Source organism: Notothenia coriiceps, unplaced genomic scaffold (genome assembly GCF_000735185.1).
Source record: "Notothenia coriiceps isolate Sejong01 unplaced genomic scaffold, NC01 NC01_scaffold00030700, whole genome shotgun sequence".
Lineage (NCBI taxonomy): Eukaryota > Metazoa > Chordata > Actinopteri > Perciformes > Nototheniidae > Notothenia > Notothenia coriiceps.
The window spans coordinates 1-21,774 of record NW_011363401.1 but is presented as its reverse complement, the minus strand read 5'-3'; the positions used below and the strand labels follow the sequence as shown (position 1 = coordinate 21,774).

The window sequence follows — 21,774 nt, the reverse complement described above, 5'->3', positions numbered from 1 at the left end:
ATTCGTGGCACAATTCAAACGGGATCAAAAGATAACTTTTCTCTCTCCACTGACTTCAATCTTTGCTTGCGAGTCGCAACCAGTATTGGAGCATTATCGCCTATGACATCACTTACGCGCCATGGAAATGATTGTTTAAGATTGACAAACATCATATGTGTCATTCGTGGCACAATTCAAACAGGATCAAAAGATAACTTTTCTCTCTCCATTGACTTCAATGTATAATTTTCCGCTTCCGGGGTTCCATGGAGGCTCCCGGAAGGGGAGGGACTTCGCCTCTCTATTACATGTCTAACTCCTAATGACAGGAACCTCCTGCCGCTGAAGCTCTGATTTAACCTAAGTTCAGCCTAACAAAACCAAATTAAGGTTATATCACTGTGAAGCAATTCCAGCATTTGGTCCTTTCATTTGGTTCTGTCATTTCCTTTTCAACTTTGTTTAAAATGAATGCCACAATTTCCTAGAGTTGACTGGAGGATTAGTGACATCACATGATCAGGAGTTGACGATGCAATGGGTGGAAAAGAACGCAAGATTCAAGGTTGCTATGTACATAGTTTTTGTACATTCCAGAAACTGGAATAGGGTGTGAGGTGACCTTGAACTTTGAGGACTATAATCGAATCAGTTCATTATTGACTAAAATGTTGCATTTGTACCAAATATACAAATGACAAAACTTCCTCCCATTGACACATTGTGTTTAAAAGAATGGGACGTATATAGATGAAGTTGTGAGCTAAATGCTAACATGGTCAAAACGATAATGCTTATAATGTTTAGCATGAAATATGTTCTATGTCAAAGATGCAAGCAGGCGCTGCTCATTTTCTGAGTTTGGAAGTAAACTTCAGTGTGTTTGTAAGCATTACAAAATTGTTGAGTTAGGTCAAACATGAGACCTTGGACAACTCTAATCGAAATCAGTTCATGATTGAGTCCAAGTGGACGTTCGATCCAAAATTGAAATAATTTGCTCCAAGTGTTGTTGAGATATTGCCATCACGGGAATGGGATGTTTGGATGGACAACCCTAAAACGTAATGTTTCTGTCTATAGCCGTTTTTGGCACGGAAGTATAATAACATTACAGCTATCCTTGTATGTCAAGTTTCAGATATTTTATCCACTGGTCTTAAGTACTCATAGAAATCTGAGTTGGCAGTTGGGAAGTCGTGTTTAATTTTAGACCTAGAATGCAAATTTTAATGAATGAGGCTCACAATAATGTACTTTATTTTTATTTAATAAAATGTAGTACTGTATATAATGTCAGCAAATCTTAATAAGTTTAATTACAGCTAATTCACAACAAGAGTCAGCATTTTTTATCAAATAGATGGATTTTATCTTTAGTATGCAAGCAGTAAGACTTGTGGCCGATAAGATAAGAAGAAAAAAAGCATCTGGTCATGACCCTACCCTATCTCTAGGGAGTTCAGGAATGCTTGTCTTACTCTTCAGCTCGTGACAGACAGCTGTAGTAGCTGAAGACCTGACCCTTGACTTTTAACTAGGATTCCATTAATGGGCTCCAAATGATCATCCATCTCCATCAGCATGATGGATTGGTTTGTGTCACTTACCGCAAGAGCTCCTTGAACAAGTGGACTCTTACTTTGAAAGGGTCTATTAGCAGTTCATTTAAACACACTGTAGCAGAGGTATGGTGACACTGGCCATGATTGAACTAAACCGAATTCCTTTCCTGTGATAATTGGTATCATTTGTCTGCTACGAAACATTATCATCCATCACAACTGAGTACTTTCAGTCATCAAACAAAGTACACAAGCTACGTTTATGGTGAAAACAGAAAGCAGCTGTGTGATGCAGACAGACCAACTTTCTCTGCGAAACACTGTGTCCGCTCATGAGCTGACAAAACAATAAATGTAAGCATGTCCGCTAATCTTCTGATGATGTGAATGTGTTCCTTTTTCTAGCTCTCCTTCCTGCCTATGCCCAGTCCAAAGATCAGAGAATCAGCCGTGTTTTGACACTTAATAGAGCTTGACCTTTGGCCTTTGGTAAAGAGCCTGGTGCCGGAGTGTTTAGTCTTCACGAAGCAGATTAGCTGGCAACGTCAGGCACGACAAGCAGAGGCTGCTGCTTCCACACAGAAAGTCTTTATACCTGAGAGCCGGTGATTAGCTATAGTGAGAGCTAATCTGCTGCTATGGTGGTCCAACTGGAAGACACACACACACACACACACACACACACACACACACACACACACACACACACACACACACACACACACACACACACACACACACACACACACACACACACACACACACACACACACACACACACACACACACACACACACACACACACAATATATTAAAGCCCCTTTTAGAGGATGCTAGTGAGTTTAATGCACTGTGCATTTGATTTAGATAGAAGCTGAATAATATTTTACATTCAGAAAAACATCTAACACCCTGATCCCTCAAGATTATATAACATGTCTCAAGTCATGCCAGAGCCTCTGTTAGTGTGTACTAAGAGACAGTTGTTGGCTAAATGCTAATGTCACAAGTACAGTACAGGTGTCAACTTCTTAATTGTAAAGATGCAACATTTGGTAAGTATGAATATGGTTACTTCATTTGTGCCAATGGAGTGGTACAGTGATGAAGTGTTTCTGTAGGTAGACCTGGAAGTTAGCATCGCAAGGGCTCACTCGACAAAAAGCCAAGGAGATTTCCCTATTGGCTTTCGGTATTTTGTGGCAAAAACACCTTTATGATACTTAACTTATTTTGATCAGTAGGATAATCTCAACATATTAGACCCCTTCTCGAATAAAAAAACTCCCTATTTAGCAGGAGCTATCAACAAATGTACAGATTCAATACAAATGTTGATTTGCTGAAGTCAGGAAATGACTTATCACAATGGCAGCATAGATATCTGTAATTATCAAATAATCCATCTAAGTTGTGAGGCATTTAAATGAAAAACGTCAGCATCCAACATCATGGTAGCCCAGAGGAATAGTCAAGGAGCACCAAAGTGTGTAGGATTTATCCTCTGAGGGCCATGAATATCTGTAAATTGTCAATATAAATGTCAATCTTGTAAATAAGTTGTAATGATATTTCAGTTTAGAACAAAAAGGTTGACCGACAAACTGACAATACCTTCCATAGAGCCATTCACTATCATGGTCTCAGCTTGTCCCCTTGTACGGTGGTCAGAGAGGAACTGCCTGGCTGAAAACCATCATCTTTCAAAGAGAGTCAGCTGTGTATCCACTGTACTCCACTAAATTACCCCCTGATGCACACTGTGCTGTGAGATTGAGGAAGAGTATAAAATGATTCCTCCAGCCTGCTCTGAGTGAGAGGTAGGGACACATGCTAGGAATATTTTCCACATCGTTCTGCAGGGATGAGGACATGGGGAGCTGTTGGAAAACAAAGTGTTGTGCATGGAAGAACTTGGGTTCACATTGATTTTAAATGTACCCATGTTAGCCATTTGTAGTGAAATAATGGTAGAAGTATGTCCATGACATACGGCTTGTTACAAATAATAAGGACTCAGAGCAGCAGAAGGTAAAGGAATGGCTATGGTCTGATCTTACTGGAGACATTTATGGATTCTGAATACATTAGTTATAGATACCCGCTAATTTGATATTTCATAGACCTGTCATTGATTTCAAGCAGTGTCATAATGATCATAGGTAGCCACAATAGCGAGCTGCATCTATTTTGTTTTTGAAATGTTTTCTTTCAGTCTTGATCACATTTCAAAACAATTTTGGGGCTCCATTATGTTTTTTTGGCGTTTCCTTTTCCTATGGTGTGTTATATAGGTTATTGTGCATTTAAATGGTCTGGAAACGCAAAATCCTCAAAGTTCCCTCCCTCATGGTGCGTGATATGCTCAGGTGAGATCAGACTGGGCTCTGGTTTCAGTCAGAGGGTGAAAAGAGGTGCTGCAGCACAGGCAGTATGAGGAAAATAAAGAGATTTTTTGAACATTAACGCATGGAAACGTGTCACAGTAGAGACATTAAATACAATTATGAACCTGATAATGATCATTATAGGGCCTACTGGTGAAAGCTAACAAAAAGGCCATTCTCAGGGGTGAAAAAAGTAAGTAAAGTAAGCAATATTACAGTGCAAAACTAGGATTTATAGGTAAAACTTATGTATTTAAAATATTACCCCGTTAAATGTATCAAATATAAAAAATAAAAAAAAGTATATGCCTGTAACTGGATATTTTGAGACACATTCTAAATAATTATCAGTGACGTCGGTTTCCTGATGGTAGGCATTTTTAGAAGTTATGTTCTTCATAATGCTTTATTTAGATTTTTATTTTATTTTATTACCACTGGAACTGTTAGAAGGTTTCTTAAATGTAGTATCCATCCATTCAGCCCCTGCTTAAAATCCCAAAAAGCTAAACACTGCAGGTTGCTTTGGGGTTTGCTGGCTTATATCTTTAGTTTTAGGTCCCTAAAAGACTCGGGTTGAAAGCTAACAGAAGTAAGTGAGCGTAAGAACATGTCATGGACATTTGACTAGGGTGGTCTCTCCTGTGTCAGTCTTAAAACCAAACCATTTCAACCACGTGAGTAATGTTAAATGCAAAGCTAAGTAAATCAGAACACGTCCCTGAATGCATCACGGAGAATGAATGCTCCATCGACTCAATATCTAGTTGGTGCTTAGGGAGTGTTGCTGTCAGATAGTGAGAGACTTGGACCTGACAAACCTACTTGAGGGAAAACAGGCACTAGCACAAGGTGTTCTTGCATGTGTGGGTAAAGCGGAGAATGAAAGTGTGTTTACAGTAGATGAGGAAAGGAAACCAAAGCACGCCCGTCTGCTCGGAGCAGAGCCAAACCCACTCAAGGTGAACACTAAACTGATTTCTACAGCTTACAGCGGTTTGCCTGGAGCGGAGCTGTTTAACCAAACTCCAGCTGAAAGAGCTACCGCAACCTTCAAATGTGGTTCAGATTTGATAACATGAAAAAAACTAATCCAAAATAAAATACACACGCTTTAAGGGGCCTTGAGTTTTGGTTTCATTGCAATACATCAAATCATTAAAATAACTTTGTGTAGCTTTAGTATATATTCTTAAGACTTAAGACCTACAGGCTTTGGGTTTGCCAATTAAATTAAACTCGACACAAAAAGTCTGCTGTTTACATAACAATGTGTTTATTTTATAGCAAAATCTGCAACTTGATTTATAAGTTAACGTAGATTTCATCATGGTTTGAATTATTCTACCTTAAACCAATTAAAGTAATCCATGTAAATGTGAATTTATTTCAAACTCAATACACTACTTTTGGTTTTGACAACTGGGGAAAGAAACTAATAGTTTTGCATCCAATCTGGAGGTACAGTAAAAGTTCTGGGTCAACCCAACTAGCTAGAAATCAGTGAGAAACTTTCACGATCTGTCTGTCTGTGTTTTGTTTTGTCTTTTTCTGTCTTTGGTTTCCTGTTTTATTTTGAAAAGTGTTCACCTCCTGTCTTGCCTGTTGCTTTCTGTCTGTTTTCCCTCCCTGATTACCCGATTGTGTTCACCTTGTGCCCCTGAGTTTTCTCCTCCCTCCTCACCTGTCTCTTGTTTCTTTGATTAGTCTTGTGTGTATTTAAGTTCTGTTTTTTTTTCTGTCTGCCATTGTTAGTTCCTTGTTTGTCTTTGACTGTGTCACGGGGTAGTGTTCTGTTTTTGACGATTTTGGCCTTGGAATAAAGGTATTTTTCTGTGAAATCTGCATTTGGGTCGTGCCTGCTTCACTCAACCCTGACAGAAACGATTGCACTTGTTTCATGAACATTGAGCCACTCATTTCTACCGTAATGGTGCTGACTGACAGAACAAGAAACAGACCAACTTAACCCAAAAACATAACCATCATCATAAAACACTTATTACTTGGTACTGGGTTGAAAGAGAGATCCCCAGTTTCCTTTTTGAATAAGATGATTGATTTTGCACTTTGTCGGACATTTCCTTTAATAATTCACTACAATTCAACGTTGTAAGCGTCTTACCTCGGTCTTCTAAATATGAGGCCATATTGCTGGCAGGCCAGGCCCACAGTGGGGGTGTAGATGACGGGCATGAACCTCTCTATGTCTGACGTGAGCAGCCGGTAGAAGAGTTTCTCGTTACGGTCCTGGAGCCCCATCAGAAATACATATCTGGAAGAGACAGGGAGGAAAACACAGCGTGTTATCTTTAACATCTTGAGGACTCAAACCTGCGGAACTGTGGAGAGGGGTTTATCTAAGTCAGATGTTGAGTCCTGCTTGTTTGTGTGAGATTAAAGGAACTGCCAAGACATACTTTAAAGAGAATTCATCTTAGCAAAGAATGAGAAGCAATGATTAAGATCGAGAATGTCCATACATCGTAAAACCCAGCAAAAGCAGTGAAGTTACAAAAGATAAACAAAAAGAAGAAAGAAACTGCTCACATATGAAACAATTACTTGAAAATGCCTGTGTTTGCTTTTGTTCATAATGCTTGGAAAAATACAAAGAATAGCCCTTCGGATATCCTACACATGCTCTTTGTTCTGTAGATTGAACGGGAACAGAGGGTTTGCATTTAACCCAAATTAAACAGAGCTCGTCTGAGGGGCTCTATTCCTAATCACAAGTTTCCATAAGGCCAGGAGCACAAGGTGCCTCTTGTTGAGTGGATAAGGCCCTCCCTGCTATACGTTAGGACACAGCAGCTGCACAATACACCGTGGTGACAGTTGCTCTTGAGCCGTACTGTTTTCATATCAACGGACCGAATGAGTTTCTGCTAAATGCAATTTATCACATGGAAGGTTTTTGTATGTTTTACTGGAGTTGAAATAAAGGAAGCCATATATTGATTATTTGCCATGGGTTCAAGTGTACCTGTTCCTAAAGTTTAATTGAGACGGTACATTTCTTTTACTTATAAGCTTAACTCAAGGTCTGCTTGATAACTTTTTCCAAAGGTTTCAACTGCTTTTCAAACTCCTGGGTTGATAGAGTTCACTGAGTTGGCAATTTACTGCAATTCAGAAAATGGGGGGCGCTTGTGAGAAACACATTAAAAAACAATGGCAAAGAAACAAAGCCAGGCTACCTTTTTTTAAATCAATTTATTAAATTGTCGAGAAATATTTTGATAATGGATTGTCTTGGTCATTTTTGGTCAAGAAAAAAAGGCCAACAGCTTCTTAAATGTGAGAATTTGCTATTTCAACTTGTCTTATATCAGAATAAACTCATTTATTTGAGGTTTAAAGAAGTCAATTTAGACTTAAAGAAATTGTGAAGGATATTTTTTTGACATTTTGACTAACCCTAATACATTTTTGAGAAAGTGTTTTATGTTTGTTGCAGCCCTAGGTGAGATATTGTTTAGTTCCTAGTATACTAGGATATTATATTAATTAATTGTCAGATCCAGTCTGACATTTTTCTTGCATCACAGCAGCTCCATTTGCAACATCAACAAGGACAAATATTTAAGAAAAGATACAGGGAAACAGACATTAACATAACATCACAATCCCTTAAGAGAAACACGCTCCAGACCCTCTAACGTACATTTGATCTGGGATCAAACTCTGTATTTAATTTCAGGATTAACTCAACTAAAAATAATTTTCTCAGATTTTGGAAAGCTTCCTTCAAATGCATAATAATAAAAGTATTACTGCTTTTTATAGGCAGAGAAAAAGCCTGTTTGAAAAAAAAATGTTTGAGTCCATAACCAGCTTGAATTGCTCCTCACTGACAATGTAGCTACTATGACTCAGCAAAGCAAACTATAATTAAATGCCCACATATAATCCTAACATATTACTGCAGTGTGCTGTTGTTTGATGTTTTGCTGGCAGACATTAAGGAAGATTTTTTAACCTTAATAGGCGTGAGCGCTACACACACCCAGGAAACAGGAATATTTACAGTACACAAGGATCCATGCTGACTGAGTGCAGTGTTTCCTTTAAAGTCCACCCACTGGAGCAGCCAGGACATAATCAATCTCTTTCTTCATCTATTTTAGCATGAGAGATCAAACGCTCATTCTAAGCCTGCTTTCAAATACATTACTGGATATGGTTTCCTTTTGCTGTAGTATTTAATAAACTGCAGTATTTCAGTTGGCAAAGTCTTTAAACATACATTTCCTCTGTTGACGATACAGTCACAGTAGGTATTCAAGTCACTCCATCATCTAAGATCATAGACCTTTTTGCGGCGCTGTATTCTAGGCGATAATTTCCCACAATAATTAGACAACACGGCAAATTCCACTGGAAAAGTTATCAGATTAAAATAGAACAGGGTCATGGTTGTAAAAAGAACCCAGCATTCAGCAGTAAATACCAAAGAAATATTTGGAGAAGGGGAACAGACTGTAAGTAAACACAGCGGGCTTGAGCAAAAGCAGGCAAATAGCAATCCTTAATCCACGGGACAAAAGCCCGAAGGTGGAACACTGGAGACAGATAGTCAGTGAAAGTGATAGGGCATGGGAATGGCGCTCAAATTGCATGTTGATGTTGTGACGTTGCTATGGTGGGAAATGAAGCTGTCTAGTTCCTGTTGACCCAAACTCCCCTCTCTCAAGCAACTCGCTCAACCTTGACATTAGGAGTGACAGCTGAAGGAACGGTTGACTGGAATGAGAAGCAGTTAAACACATAGATAATATTCAGCACTTTGCATATAATTGGAAACAGGCTATGAGTTCAGTTTGGTGCCTGATTTGATCAAGGAGTCTGGGCTGAAATGTTAGCTAGTGACATAATGCTAACAGCTACTACTCCTACGTGTCTCATGAAGCGTGCAAAACTAAACTGAAGTTTTCCTTTGGTCGCTGTGGAGGTTATAAATACACAGGGAGGAGACGGAGGAATGGGGGAAAAGTGTTGAGATTTGTTCCGTAAGATATATTATTTTAAGAGATGGACGAGATCTCTGAGGGCTGATCGCTAATGTTCCTCGCGTGTTACGAAGGCTTCCAGATGTATAGGCTCTCTCACTGTGCACAAAGGCAAGGGTAGTCTTCTCAAGAGTCCATTAAAATTCAACCCTACTGATTTGAAGCTGATAAAAAAAGGTACTAGGTTATGGTATTAAGTATAGGTTTCGCTCTGTCAATAAGCCTCACCTGTCCAAGTCGTCCCTCTTCATTTCGTAGTTCTTGAGCACCCGGAGCAGCTGGATGTCCTGGCTGTTGAAGCACGGAGGCAGCAGGCCATGGATCCCCAGCTGGTGACGCTCCTCCAGGGAGAAGGCCAAGTCCTGCAAACACACACATTGGTCAGCTCGCCCACTCTGTTCTGATGAGTCCACCACCGGAACATCAGTGATTATGTGTTACAATGGCGTTTGTTAGCAACCAGAAAATGACACCAGCAATGACAAACAGATGAGAATGCTGCGTGGGGTCTGGGTGCCGTGTTGGCGGGACGTTGCGCGGCTCGCTGAAATTGTGTGGTTGCTCAAGGGTGGGGCTGTGATTCGGCTATACACCGCCGCCGCGTAGTAATAAAGTTGAGCGCATACATAGTGAGACCTACAGTAATTTGACCCTATGGAAAAGCTGTGTTATTTATGGCGAAGAGTGAGTGTAATTTAAAACAATGTACGATGAGTGAGGTTTTGCCCGAAAAAAGAAAAAAATATATATATATTTTTTTTTTTTATCTTGTCACTGAGGGCCCTCTTTGCTCAAGGGCACTTTCCCAGGTTGCCCATATGGTTAATCCGGCCTTGGGGACAGATTGAATATCCTGGTCAGGACCCCTGAAAGCTGGTCNTAATCCGACCTTGGCGAGACAGCGCGAAACTCATCCTGAACTCAACCTGAACTCAACCTGAGCACCATGGATGCGGGAAGGGGGGGGTGCTGAGGGGGCTGCAGCACCCCCATCTGCAAGGCTCCACTAGCACCCGTGTGACTTTGCAGACCGTTTACATGCAGAAAAAGCTGCATAACATAAGGGGACGGGTAATAACCGGAAAACCATCTCATGGGACCTTTAAGCTGCCAGAAAAGACTCCAAAGAGATTTAAAAATGGTGCACATTCATTTAAATTAAAACAGCTTCCTGACAACTAAAGCAGATAATGTGTTGGCACTTCCTTGACTCTTATAAGTTATATGATTCTGTTTTTCTTCAAGTTTGTATCTTGTTGGTCGAACCCACTTATTGTAAGTCGCTTTGTATAAAAGCGTCAGCTAAATGCAATGTAATGTTATAAGAACGGAGTATCAGTCCTCTTATGTAATAACCATCAAGTTTACTTAATCTTGAATCTGATTTTGAGTAAAAGGCTCACCCGGACTATTCATCGTTGATTTTCTTGTACTTTGGTTTGTTACAACCATAATAGAGTAAAATTCACAAAGTGACATCATTTCTTCCTGCTTGTAAAGCAATCCTAATCATGATCGATGGTGGTTGCACTCCTGGTATTTACCCTCTTTGACGGAAAACATTCCCCAATCATCTCTGTTCAAACATTCCTGAGTGATGAGACAGGTGGTGTGTCAATCTCGTCCTCTGTGGGGGGTGTTCGCTCTCAGATGGGCTCCCTCTCAACCAGTGTGTGTTCAGAGGGACCGCTGATGGCTCACACTCTGCTGCGATGTCCACTTTCACCAAAACACATCCGCAAAAACACACAACAAGGTCAAGGTTAATCACCTGCTCCACCTTAACTTTGGCTTTCATCCTTACTTGCCCCTGACCTCTGAGCGGGAACATTGAAAAACATGCACACGTTGAGTGTCGAGGCCTTAACCCTCAACATTCTGACCTCTGACTTGTGGAGGAAACAATTATCTCACTCGGGAGAGAAGTCATATGTTGATCAGAAAGAGATTAAAGTACTTAAGCCAACAGTAAAAGGAGGAGATTTGTCCCTAAATCACCCACAATAAGCACAGTTATAAAATGGGAACAGCAATCTCTACTATTCTCCTCAAGTGAGGCATGATACAGTAGGCCTTTCGATTTCTCCGGAGTCCTTAAAAGACCAGAAACCTTAGGTTCAACTTGCCAGCTATTGTTGCTAACTGCTAATACCGAAACAAAGCTGCTCTAGCGTCTGTGATTTGGATCTAATCCATGAATGCTTACCCTGGTCACCACAGTTTACAGCCTGTCCAAGCCACCAGCACTTTCTGTGTATCTGGTTGTGTTACAGCAGCTCTGAGGTTTAAAATATGTGCTTGATCACACGAAACAGGCTGTTTATGGGAAGTAAACGAGGATACGGCATGGAATACGGCATTTGGAATTTAATTTGACGTCAGAGGAAGCTGACCACAAACACGCCAAATCTTATTATTCTGACACTTTGTTAAAAAGCATGCTGCTTTCTCACTGTTGGTTTTAGATAGGATCTCAGTGGTTCTGGACCCATAAAAACGTAGATAGTATTGCAAAAGAAACAAGCAAATGTGCAGCATTTCCTTTTTGGCAAAACATCTAAAGAAATTGTGTTAACATAATGTCGACAAGCTATCAGGAAATAATGTATGTCATTTCATAAGTTAAAACAGAACATCCACACATCAGTTCCCGCAAACAATGTTAGTTGTCAGTACTAAATCATCTGAGCATGACAAAAAACAGGCCATTGGTTATTTCAGACACCGAAGTACGTGTCCTGGGCTCAATGCAGTCTGTACTTAAAGGACCTCAAATAGACAGAAGCAGCTCTGAATTACAACCTTCCCCAATTATCCAGCTGCCTACTTCATACTCTTTGTGCGTTCGGGAAAAGCAGCCCACGATGCACCACTGCTCTGCTGCCTGCCACAGCTGACCATGGGAGAGAAAGAGAAAGGAGTCTTAAAATACACAAGGCAAACTGAGCTTAATATGAGGCTATACAGTAAAACAAGATTTGTTCCTCACACAGGCTCTCGCTGCTCTTTCATTAGCTGAGATACACTCAGAGTGGCACGTACTGGACTACAATTCTCCTTCTTTTACTGTTTTGGTGAGAGAAGTGGCAGTTCCTGACGCAACTCACAATTAAATACTGAAACAAGGGCCTCAATAAAACAGCCATACACTAGTTTATCATTGTAGAAAGAGATTGCACAGATCAACACAATGTATTTAGAGTGTATGGAATACTTTTAGTTAATTAAATCAAACATTGAAAATATTGCAGCTACAAAAAGGTGAATTCCACAAATATATTTGTAACTTTTTCATTGCAAATAAAATGCACTTTCAATTTTCAACAATTAAAAAACAGCACTGGCACAAACTACTGGTGTACTGTGTGTATTAGTGCCAACAACTACGGAGGCCACCAGGTGCAAACACACTACAACGGCCTCAATAATTTCAATTAGGAGCTGCAGCTTCGGAAGCAAATGTATATACAAAAATGTGTCAAAACACATGCAAATGAAGAAACACAACTTGACAACACATTCGCAGCTTTTAGGAAACATTCACCAACTTGATGAAACATGCAGATGGTTTACAAAAAGCGCCGCTTAAACGAACACCAACCAAAAAGTGATGCGAACAGCTGGGAACACACGTGTTGACATTTGGGGATTATAAAGTTGGCCAATTGTCACCGTTGGCATAGTAAGCTTGTTCAATAATTGTGTTTTGTCAGTATATTTGAAATGACTAGGCTAGCTAGGATAGCTAGCTAGCAGATCTGCAATAATATTGTTAGGAATCATGTGATCACATTGTTAAAATAAGCCATAAAACTTACATTTTAGGTAAGTTTCCATTGGAAATGTAAACAGATGATATACTTTATGTTATCAAAATGTATATCAGGTAGTCCTTGGCAATGTTACTATAATCAAATTTATATTCAAAATTAAATTACTTGAAAACAAATATGGTCATATATCAAAATCCCAAGAAATGTTTTTGTTTGTCAGAAAAGGGTAAATTAATTGATCAATAAATTAACTTCATGTCAGTCTAAAGAAGAAGAAAAAAACGGCCAGTCAGCGTGGATAAAAAGACCCATGAAAGTGGCTACGCCTAATTAAGAATAATTACCCTCACAGCTCAGTGAGATCTCAAAGGCTGCCAGTGTCACATGTGAAATAGATACCATCCATAGTCTTGGGCCCAAAATGACCCATTAACATCCCCCACAAAGAGGCAGACATGTTGGCCGTGCCGAGGGGAAACCCTGGCCCATAGACTGACTTTATGACTGAAGATACGGCTGGTTGGGTCGGGGCCGGGCACTGGTGACGGAGGGAGAAAAGAGCAGAGGCGGGGGTTTCATGGCAAAAAAGATTAGCATGCACGGTTCGAAGAATTTGGTTTGGAAAGCGTGGGAACTGTCGACGCCAGTTTTTCTGACTTTTGACTTGATTGTTGGTTTTGCGACGGCCTTGTCCTCAGCATGTAAATAGAGCTGCCAATCTCTTTAATCTCAAGGTCCTACCTGTTGGACACTTTCGATCAAACGTGTCCGTCAGGCGGCCTTCTTAAAAAGGCATGAAGAAAGGCCATTTTCTGAACATACTGTAAGCCAGGGTAAATACACATCAGTGGTGACTGAACTTTCATTTTATTCTTGAAATGTTAAGACACAACAAGAATATCTAAAGCAGTGCATTTAAGAGTAGGCCCAACGGAGCCCCGCCAACGGAGCCCCGCGCCCCCCCTGAAATTCAAGGTGTTTTAAAAATTAAAAAAATTATTATTATTTTTTTAATATATATATATATACACATATATATACATATATATATATATTTATATCTACTGTCACTACTGTCAATTTATATCTACTGTCACTTTTCACATTGAACATGTGCTCTTTTATTAAATAAACTAAACGCTTTCATTTTAAGTTGTGAGTTTAGTCTTTTTGACCCTAAGAAACACTGATGTATTAATGAATAACAATAATCCACAGCTCCTCTCTCTGCTCCAGAGGATTTAAAAAAAATATATATCCCAATGAAACCCCCCCCCCCAAAGCAGTAAACCTAGGGGAAACACTGGCTTAGATTCACAATTGTTGTATCATTATGTTAACATTTCAGCCTTAGGTGAGGGACTATTGGATAACTGATTGTATCAGTCCATAATTAAGAAAATACTTTCAGCGATAAACAGCCATTAAATAAATGTTATCAGCAATTCATCTGAATATGGATGGTATATGAACAAACCCCCTAATTTTCATTAGAATATAGATAGAAATAAAGCTAGAAATGTTAGTGCTTGTAAGTGTTGTTTTAATAGAGATATTTGGCCTTTAACTACATTTATTGTGAAATGTTATACATTAACACCAATAAGTTTAATATCTTTAACTGATATACTGTATCAGCATTACAAATTCCAAGTTGTGTATTTTGCATGTTTTCTTTCCACTGGTGTGAAAGAAGACATTAATTGGAATAATAGCCCAAACTCTTAAAATAAACCAGTGCATGAACAGTGAATACATTTTTGTGTAACTAAGAAGTGTGAACGTAAATTAGCCAAACATGAAAACATATTAGTCAGATATTAACAATCATGATGAAACAGCAACATTTTCCTTCACTGTATTTATTGGTTTACATTCTTCTAAACCAAAGTACAGTGTCAAACATACACACCCAACTAACTTAAATCTAAAACACAACTCACAAAGTATTCCCATGTTTGTTTGTCTGAAAGCAGGTTTTGAAGCTTGTCTGCTGTAATGCCTGCTGTCTGTCCCCTCAGGAGCCTGACAGGGCTGGGCAGGATAAACCCTAGAGAGCTTCCACATGTCCCTGACCACATCTGAAGTGCCCGCACCCTGTGCCAACACATGTGGTGCCCGCAGCCCCATGTTCCAGAAGCCGTGGTAACAACCCAAACGTGCAATCTAGCCACTGGCCAGTGCCCCCACCTTAACCTCGGACTGCTGCCATGCCCACCCCAAAGCCTTCAGCGGAGAGGAAACAGATCATTAGTTCACCAGATGCACAAACAAGAAAGATTAAAGTACTGGTTCTTTGGATCTGATTAAATGAATTTCAGTTCTCTCTGGGAGTTCAAAGGGTGGGTCCGTCGCGACTTTCAAGCGTTACGTTTTTGAGATTCAAACACTCTGCCACCTCAACCTTTTCATTTCCATCCACCACAACCACTGCGGAGCCACTCCCTTCATTACAGTGAGGCTTTGCCCGACCTCAGTGCCACTGCTTGGGTTAGTTTACCCACAGGAGAAGGATCCTTATCACAACATTAACACAGATCTGAAACTTTATCACATACTTTTCTTCTTTGAAGTTACTTCAATTTCTAGAATCTAATCTTTCACCAAGTCCATATTTTCTTTAGCCATTATGTTAATCCACCATTCGATAAGATTGTAAAGCACACAAACCAGACTAAGTCTCATACTTTTTACGATTCTATTTGTTGCAAAAATTGGTAATTTAACACAAAAATTAGTGGCTTGCATGCTATCCATTCTAAAATGGATAGAGCTAGTCCAACAAGAAGCTAATGTTTGTATAAAATTAACAAGAAGCTATCCCTTAGCTGCCTCGAGGACAATCACCATCCTTTCTAACAACCTATGTTTGGTGATCATCACAGACATCTGTTATGCATCAACTGCCGCATTTTAGCTATGCATTTCCCATTACTGTATTCTTTACTTTTTTAAACATCTCATTCAAAAACATTTTTAATTATAAAATGTTCAAGTTTGGTGGCTCTGAGTGGGCAAAAAACTCTCTAAAGCAGGGGTGTCCAAACTTTTTTCCTCGAGGGTCACATGCAGAAAAATATACGAAGGGCTGGGCCGCTCGCTAGAGGTATACTGCCTCATAAGTTAAGTTATAAGTTAGCAAAATCAATCAAATGTAGGTAAATGATGCTTGTGAGTGTTGGCAGCTCATCCCTTGAAACAGAAGCCTCCAATTGATTATAATAAGGAGAAGTAGGAAGGGTGTATTTCAAGATTGTTATGTAAATAAGTCATTGGGCTTTTTTCTTATCAACTAAGATATGTTAAAAAATGTTTCCAACTTTAATTGACTGAATTTATTTGAAAAGTGTTCTTATTAACTCATGAATACTACTGTGTAATGTATATTTACATTTAAGAGATACAATATAAGAAAAGCACACGTTTCATTTGTGAGCCATATTCCATTATACTTTTTTAAATTGCTGAGGGCCAATTCAAAGTGGTCCACAGGCCGCATTTGTCCCCCGGGCCGTAGTTTGGACACCCCTGCTGTAAGACTTGTTATGTTTGTGGAAAAAACATTGAAAAATCAACAGTGTCCAAAAAACTTTAACATTGGATAAATGTTTTTATTAGTGCGTCAAAGTGAAAATTAGTTTGATAGCATTCTAAAATGTGCCACAATTCTGGACAGTTTTGCCATGCAAAGACATTACAGAAGACTTACAGCTAATTTTGTACTGCAATGGGTGAGCCTTAGGACTACGCGGATGCAGAGCATGTCATCTTATTCGATAAGATGGACGATTGTGTCAATGTGCTGACAAAGAAACAATTACACAAAAAACTAAAACCCATAAAAGCCTTCCTACATTCTGTGTAAACTTTAAAATGATGTAATTTCACACAAAGGCCATGATTAATTCAGCTTGTAGAATTCCCAGATAAAGCAAGCTCTCAGTCCTCCCCCCTTAACACACAAAACCCACTTCCAAATAAAAAGCCGCTCCTTTTTTTCCTGTGTGTTGTCTGAGCTGCGGCTTCAATGGAAATGGCCTCTGCTCCAGGAGAAGCAACCCCCATTGAGAGAGACCTGAGCCTAACACGATAGGGTGGCCTTTCTCCCCATTGAGCCTCTCTCAACCGCAGTCGCCGATCAGACACAGAGACAAAAGCCCACAGGCCTTCGACAGGGAGAGGGCTCAAATGTTTGGCACTGAGATACGACCTGGCAGAGATGTGTGTGGCCACAGAGTTCTTCTCTATTCAGCGCTGTGTGGGAGAGGGAGGGCTTTCGGTTCACGAGAGGCAGAGACGACAAGAGACGGCCTTCTTGTATGACTTGTTTATCAGTAAAACCACTTGCTGAAAGTGATGTATACCGATAGCCATCTCAACCCTGCTTCCCCTCGTTTATCTGCCCTGCATTCATGTTGCATTGTGCCACAACCGCTTTGTTTTATAATGTGTTTCTGAAAGACTTAATGATTCAGGTCAATATTTATAGGTATTTTTAGGTCATTTAAAAACAAAATGTTCCCTGTTTCATGAGGTGAAAACAGAACAAAGAAAAGGAAAGTATGCAAGAGCGTTACAGTAAAAGCAGGTGAAACACATCAGTCGCACCTAAAAGCAATAATGAGTTTAAAAGGTGTTAACAGGGGTATTTAATCCTCATATTAAACACAGGAAATAAGAGCTGCCAAGCTGGAAATGCTGGGTCCTTAGTAAAGTTGAGGTTAAGTTAAATAAAGTAAAATGCAATTATAACTCAAGTTAAAATAGTTGCTCTTTACTTCAGGTCTGTACTGCCAAACCCACACACAACAAAGTTGACTTCTGCTAAAAGTATATATACCTGCTGCAAGCCTGCTATCAATATAGTAAGTCAAAGTGTGAGGGTACTAAATGTTCCACTTGGACAGTACAGAGTGGAAAACATTTTTGCTGGAATTAAAATGTAGAAACCCTTATGCGCTTGCCAAGTTAAAGTTGATTTTGAACTGACACTATGGGGGGGGGGGACATTGGCGTAACTTTCAACAGCACTGTGAGAAAGTCATCTACAGTGGTTCAGTTGGGCCACACTGTTGTTACACCATAGACCAGAGTATCTGGATTCACTTCAGCAGTGATGTCAGAGCTCCTCAGACCTACCCCGACCTCGCTGCAGCTGACCAAACAGGGATAAGAGGACTGAGAGATGTTTCCCATAAACACCGCCATCATCAGATACATCTATTCTAACCCAATATTACCGCCACGTGTTCTCCCCACACTGCTACAGGACTCTAGAGTCAGTTTGTCTCAGTTGCATGTGCAGCATACAGTAGCATCTCAGTTCATGAAGTGATGCAATCAGCAGAAAGGAATGTTATCCAAGTAAGACAAGGAAACAAAAAATGTGCATTTATGGTGTTTTTTACTTATACCACCGTGAAAGACAACAGTCTCCTTTCCCAGTGCTAGCTGGTGTGCTTGCCTTTCAGTTTCTTCTGCTTCTGATGTGTCATTTCACAAATGTACATGTCAGAAAGCAAGTTAAGCAAGCATGGAAAGGGAGTGAATTGTTTGAAACTGTGGCCACACTTTTTTATATCAGTTAGCTATTCAGACTCGGATTTGTGATACTTCTTTGTCTCATGTATGATTGATGTGTTGTACACTGATGATCAGAGAAGTAAATCCCTGTTTATGTCAATGGTGTCTGCCTCGAAAAAAGCATTATAGACAGAAAGGGGCACAATCACCCGTTTGACATGTTTCTATTACTGCCGGTCTGAGCTGCAGCTGATATAAAGTAAACCTGTGACTGTACTCTGAATGAAAGGCAATTATTACTTTTCCATTGAAGATAAAAGCCAGATGTTACAGTAGGTGCTGACAGTGGATTCGTTTGTCCGGTTGGTAAGGGGCGAAAGATGGACATTAGGACATAGCCTGACAGTAAAGAGGCTTTCTGCCTTGAAGGTTCAGACTTGCCTATGTAAATATCTTTATTCTTAATCATATGTGCTACACAACTTGCAAGGTAAGCTCATTTGGAATCCAAACCTCATGCAGGACTAATCTTGAGAGTCAGCAGAAACTAAATTAGATTAGATTAGCTGAATGAGGAGTTCACTGGTCTGGCCGACTGTGACCCGTACTTGGGAAACCTCTGGCTAACAGCTGGAGGAAACACTGAGTCATGAGCCTCCCTCCCCCTGTGTGTTTATAAACACACACATAAATGCAACACGTGTACATGCAGTGCAACAATGTGATGTTAACGCAGATTTAAGTCTTAAAAGAAATGCTTCTGCATGTAGACATTCACTGTACCCCAGGTACTGTAGGTACACACTTTGATGCTGCACACACACACACACACACACACACACACACACACACACACACACACACACACACACACACACACACACACACACACACACACACACACACACACACACACACACACACACACACACACACACACACACACACACACACACACACACACACACACACACACACACACACACACACACACACACACACACACACACACACACACACACACACACACACACACACACACACACACACACCCTTCCTAAACCCTGCTTCACAAACGAATGATCAGAGAGTCTATTTAATCCTGCTGTAGGATAAGACCCACACTCCACGACGTCCTCATTGTCCAGGAGCACACCCTGGCCTCCTCTTGTTTTATCAATATCGGCGTGTGTGTCTAGACACTGTAAAAACAGCTAGTGGGGGTAAGAGAGGGGATAGCCCGGTGGAATGAGAGATGTATCCCATAGTTATCATAGTTGGGATTAGAATCCAAAGATAAGAGAAACAGCAGGGTGACAAAAACATAGAAAAGAGCGGGAAAGAAAGAAGGAAAGACTGAAAGAGGCGGGGCTTTTCTCTGAGGGTCAACGATAAACTGATCAGGCCAACTGTCTCTGGATGGTGGGCTGACTGGATGAAACAGACCACTAAGACTTGGTGAGTGTTCACAGCTTTTTTAGGCTGTGTTCAGCCGACCAGGGTTGTTATATAACAGGAAAAGCACCAGACCACTCACCACCACAACAACACTCAGCCTTTCTCTGGTGCTGCCACGTAGAGAGAGAGAGATGCAGTGACGTGGTTGGAGCTGAGCTGTAAGCAGAGGAACCATTTAAAGCTATACTGGACAAGCCTGTTCGCTACACTCGTTTTGGTTGTCCCAGTCAAAAACTAGGACTCACAGATTAAAGAGCATGCCAGGACATTCCAAGTAAATATCCACCACAGAATAAAACAGAAGAAGCAATGATAGCATTCTGAACACTCTATCCAGAGATAGGCAGTTTAGGACAGAGGTTCTCAATCTTTTCAAGTCCGACCCCCCAGAATCATTTGGTCGGGATCGATAAACAGACAAAAAGACAGACACAACACATCATGGTTTGCCTGCTTGCTTTTAATGGTTATAAATAGAAGTGTTACTGAGTTTCAATTTGGATACACCCCTATACACTGCCATGTTGTACACTGAATACTTGCACAGTATCTGAAATTCAACCAGGTACTTTATCTCAAATTGCACTGACTGCTGTGCCCTCACAGGAAGTGACGACAGGAAGTTGCTAAGCAAGCAACCTTGTATAGTAAGCACTAGCGAAACATTGCAGACTGCTCAACTCACCCAATATAATTAATGTTGCCTTTTTTAACAATGGTACCTTTATTTTATAATAATAACAGTTTTATTTGTATAGTGCTCACCGGAACAGCCAGGCAAAGTAGCCTTAAGTTGTTGAGTGGTTCAACGTTTCTAGGTTCCCACACTTTGACAACTTATTTACTTAAAGTGTATCCACAGGGTATTCGTAGCTCCTTGTACTTTGCATTGGGACCATAGATTGGGACGCACTTATGCACTCAAAACAGCAGTTGTAAGCACAGAAGTATCTGAATTGAGACACAACAAGAGTATAGCACACTGCAAATCAGCTCCAACAGCCTCAGGTTTCCAAAGAACATTTGACATTATATCACATGTCACTTGTTAGACGCTTTTATCCAAAGCGACTTACATACTCAATACTGTGGGCAATCCCCACAGGAGCAATTTGGGGCGAAGTGTCTTGCCCAGGGACACAACGACATGCTGACTGCAGTGGGACTCGAACTTGCTATCCTCTGATTCAAAGGTCAGCGCACTAACCCACTGCGCCACATTTCATCTGAAACACTGATACCCGAGTCAAGCTGTGTGGTTTGTTCATTTTGATGTCTGGTTATAGAGCTGTGGCAGTGACCTTAATATTTTATTTTTATTTAACCTTTATTTAACCAGATAAAAAGCATTGAGATAAAATCTCATTTACAATGCTGACCTGGCAAAGAAGGCAGCAACGTTACACATTTACACATAACACAGACATATAAAATACAGAGAACACAACTAAGTAAACAAAAGTCAAAAAGCAGTCACTACATTGTGCACATTAGGACAGTAAGAAAGGTGCACTACTTATTACTGCAAGAGCAGCTAGTGGGTAAGGACCTCTGACAACTTCAATTTAAAACAGGCTATAGAGACAAGTGCTGTCAGTTTGAGGCGTGATTGAAGGTCATTCCAAGACCAAGGACCATAATAAAAGAGACTCCTTTTTCCAGCCTCAGTCCGCGCGGCAGGTACCTGGAATCGTATCCAGGTACTGGTTCTGAGGTTGTAAGAGTCACAAACTGGAGCCAATCTGGCACATACAGGACTGTCTCAGAAAATTAGAATATTGTGATAAAGTTCTTTATTTTCTGTAATGCAATTAAAAAAACAAAAATGTCATACATTCTGGATTCATTACAAATCAACTGAAATATTGCAAGCCTTTTATTATTTTAATATTGCTGATTATGGCATACAGCTTAAGAAAACTCAAAAATCCTATCTCAAAAAATTAGAATAGTTCCTCAGACCAAGTAAAAAAAAAAGATTTATAACAGCAAAACACAATCAAACATTTGAAAATGTCCATTAATGCACTCAGTACTTGGTTGGAAATCCTTTTGCACGGATTACTGCATCAAT

The 21,774-nt window shown here is 40.2% G+C and overlaps 1 protein-coding gene across 1 annotated transcript in view; it reads right to left on the bottom strand.

Moving 5' to 3' along the window:
- LOC104959667 (NADP-dependent malic enzyme, mitochondrial-like) overlaps positions 1-10,744 on the bottom strand; it is a 55,456-nt gene extending 44,712 nt beyond the window's left edge. Inside the window, exons 1-3 of the mRNA XM_010787568.1 lie at positions 10,718-10,744; positions 9,175-9,308; positions 6,060-6,209 (exon numbers count right to left, since the gene is read on the bottom strand). Coding sequence (XP_010785870.1) covers positions 6,060-6,209; positions 9,175-9,308; positions 10,718-10,744 — 311 coding nt within the window. The remainder of the gene's footprint in view (positions 1-6,059; positions 6,210-9,174; positions 9,309-10,717) is intronic.
- Positions 10,745-21,774: the final 11,030 nt, after the last annotated feature.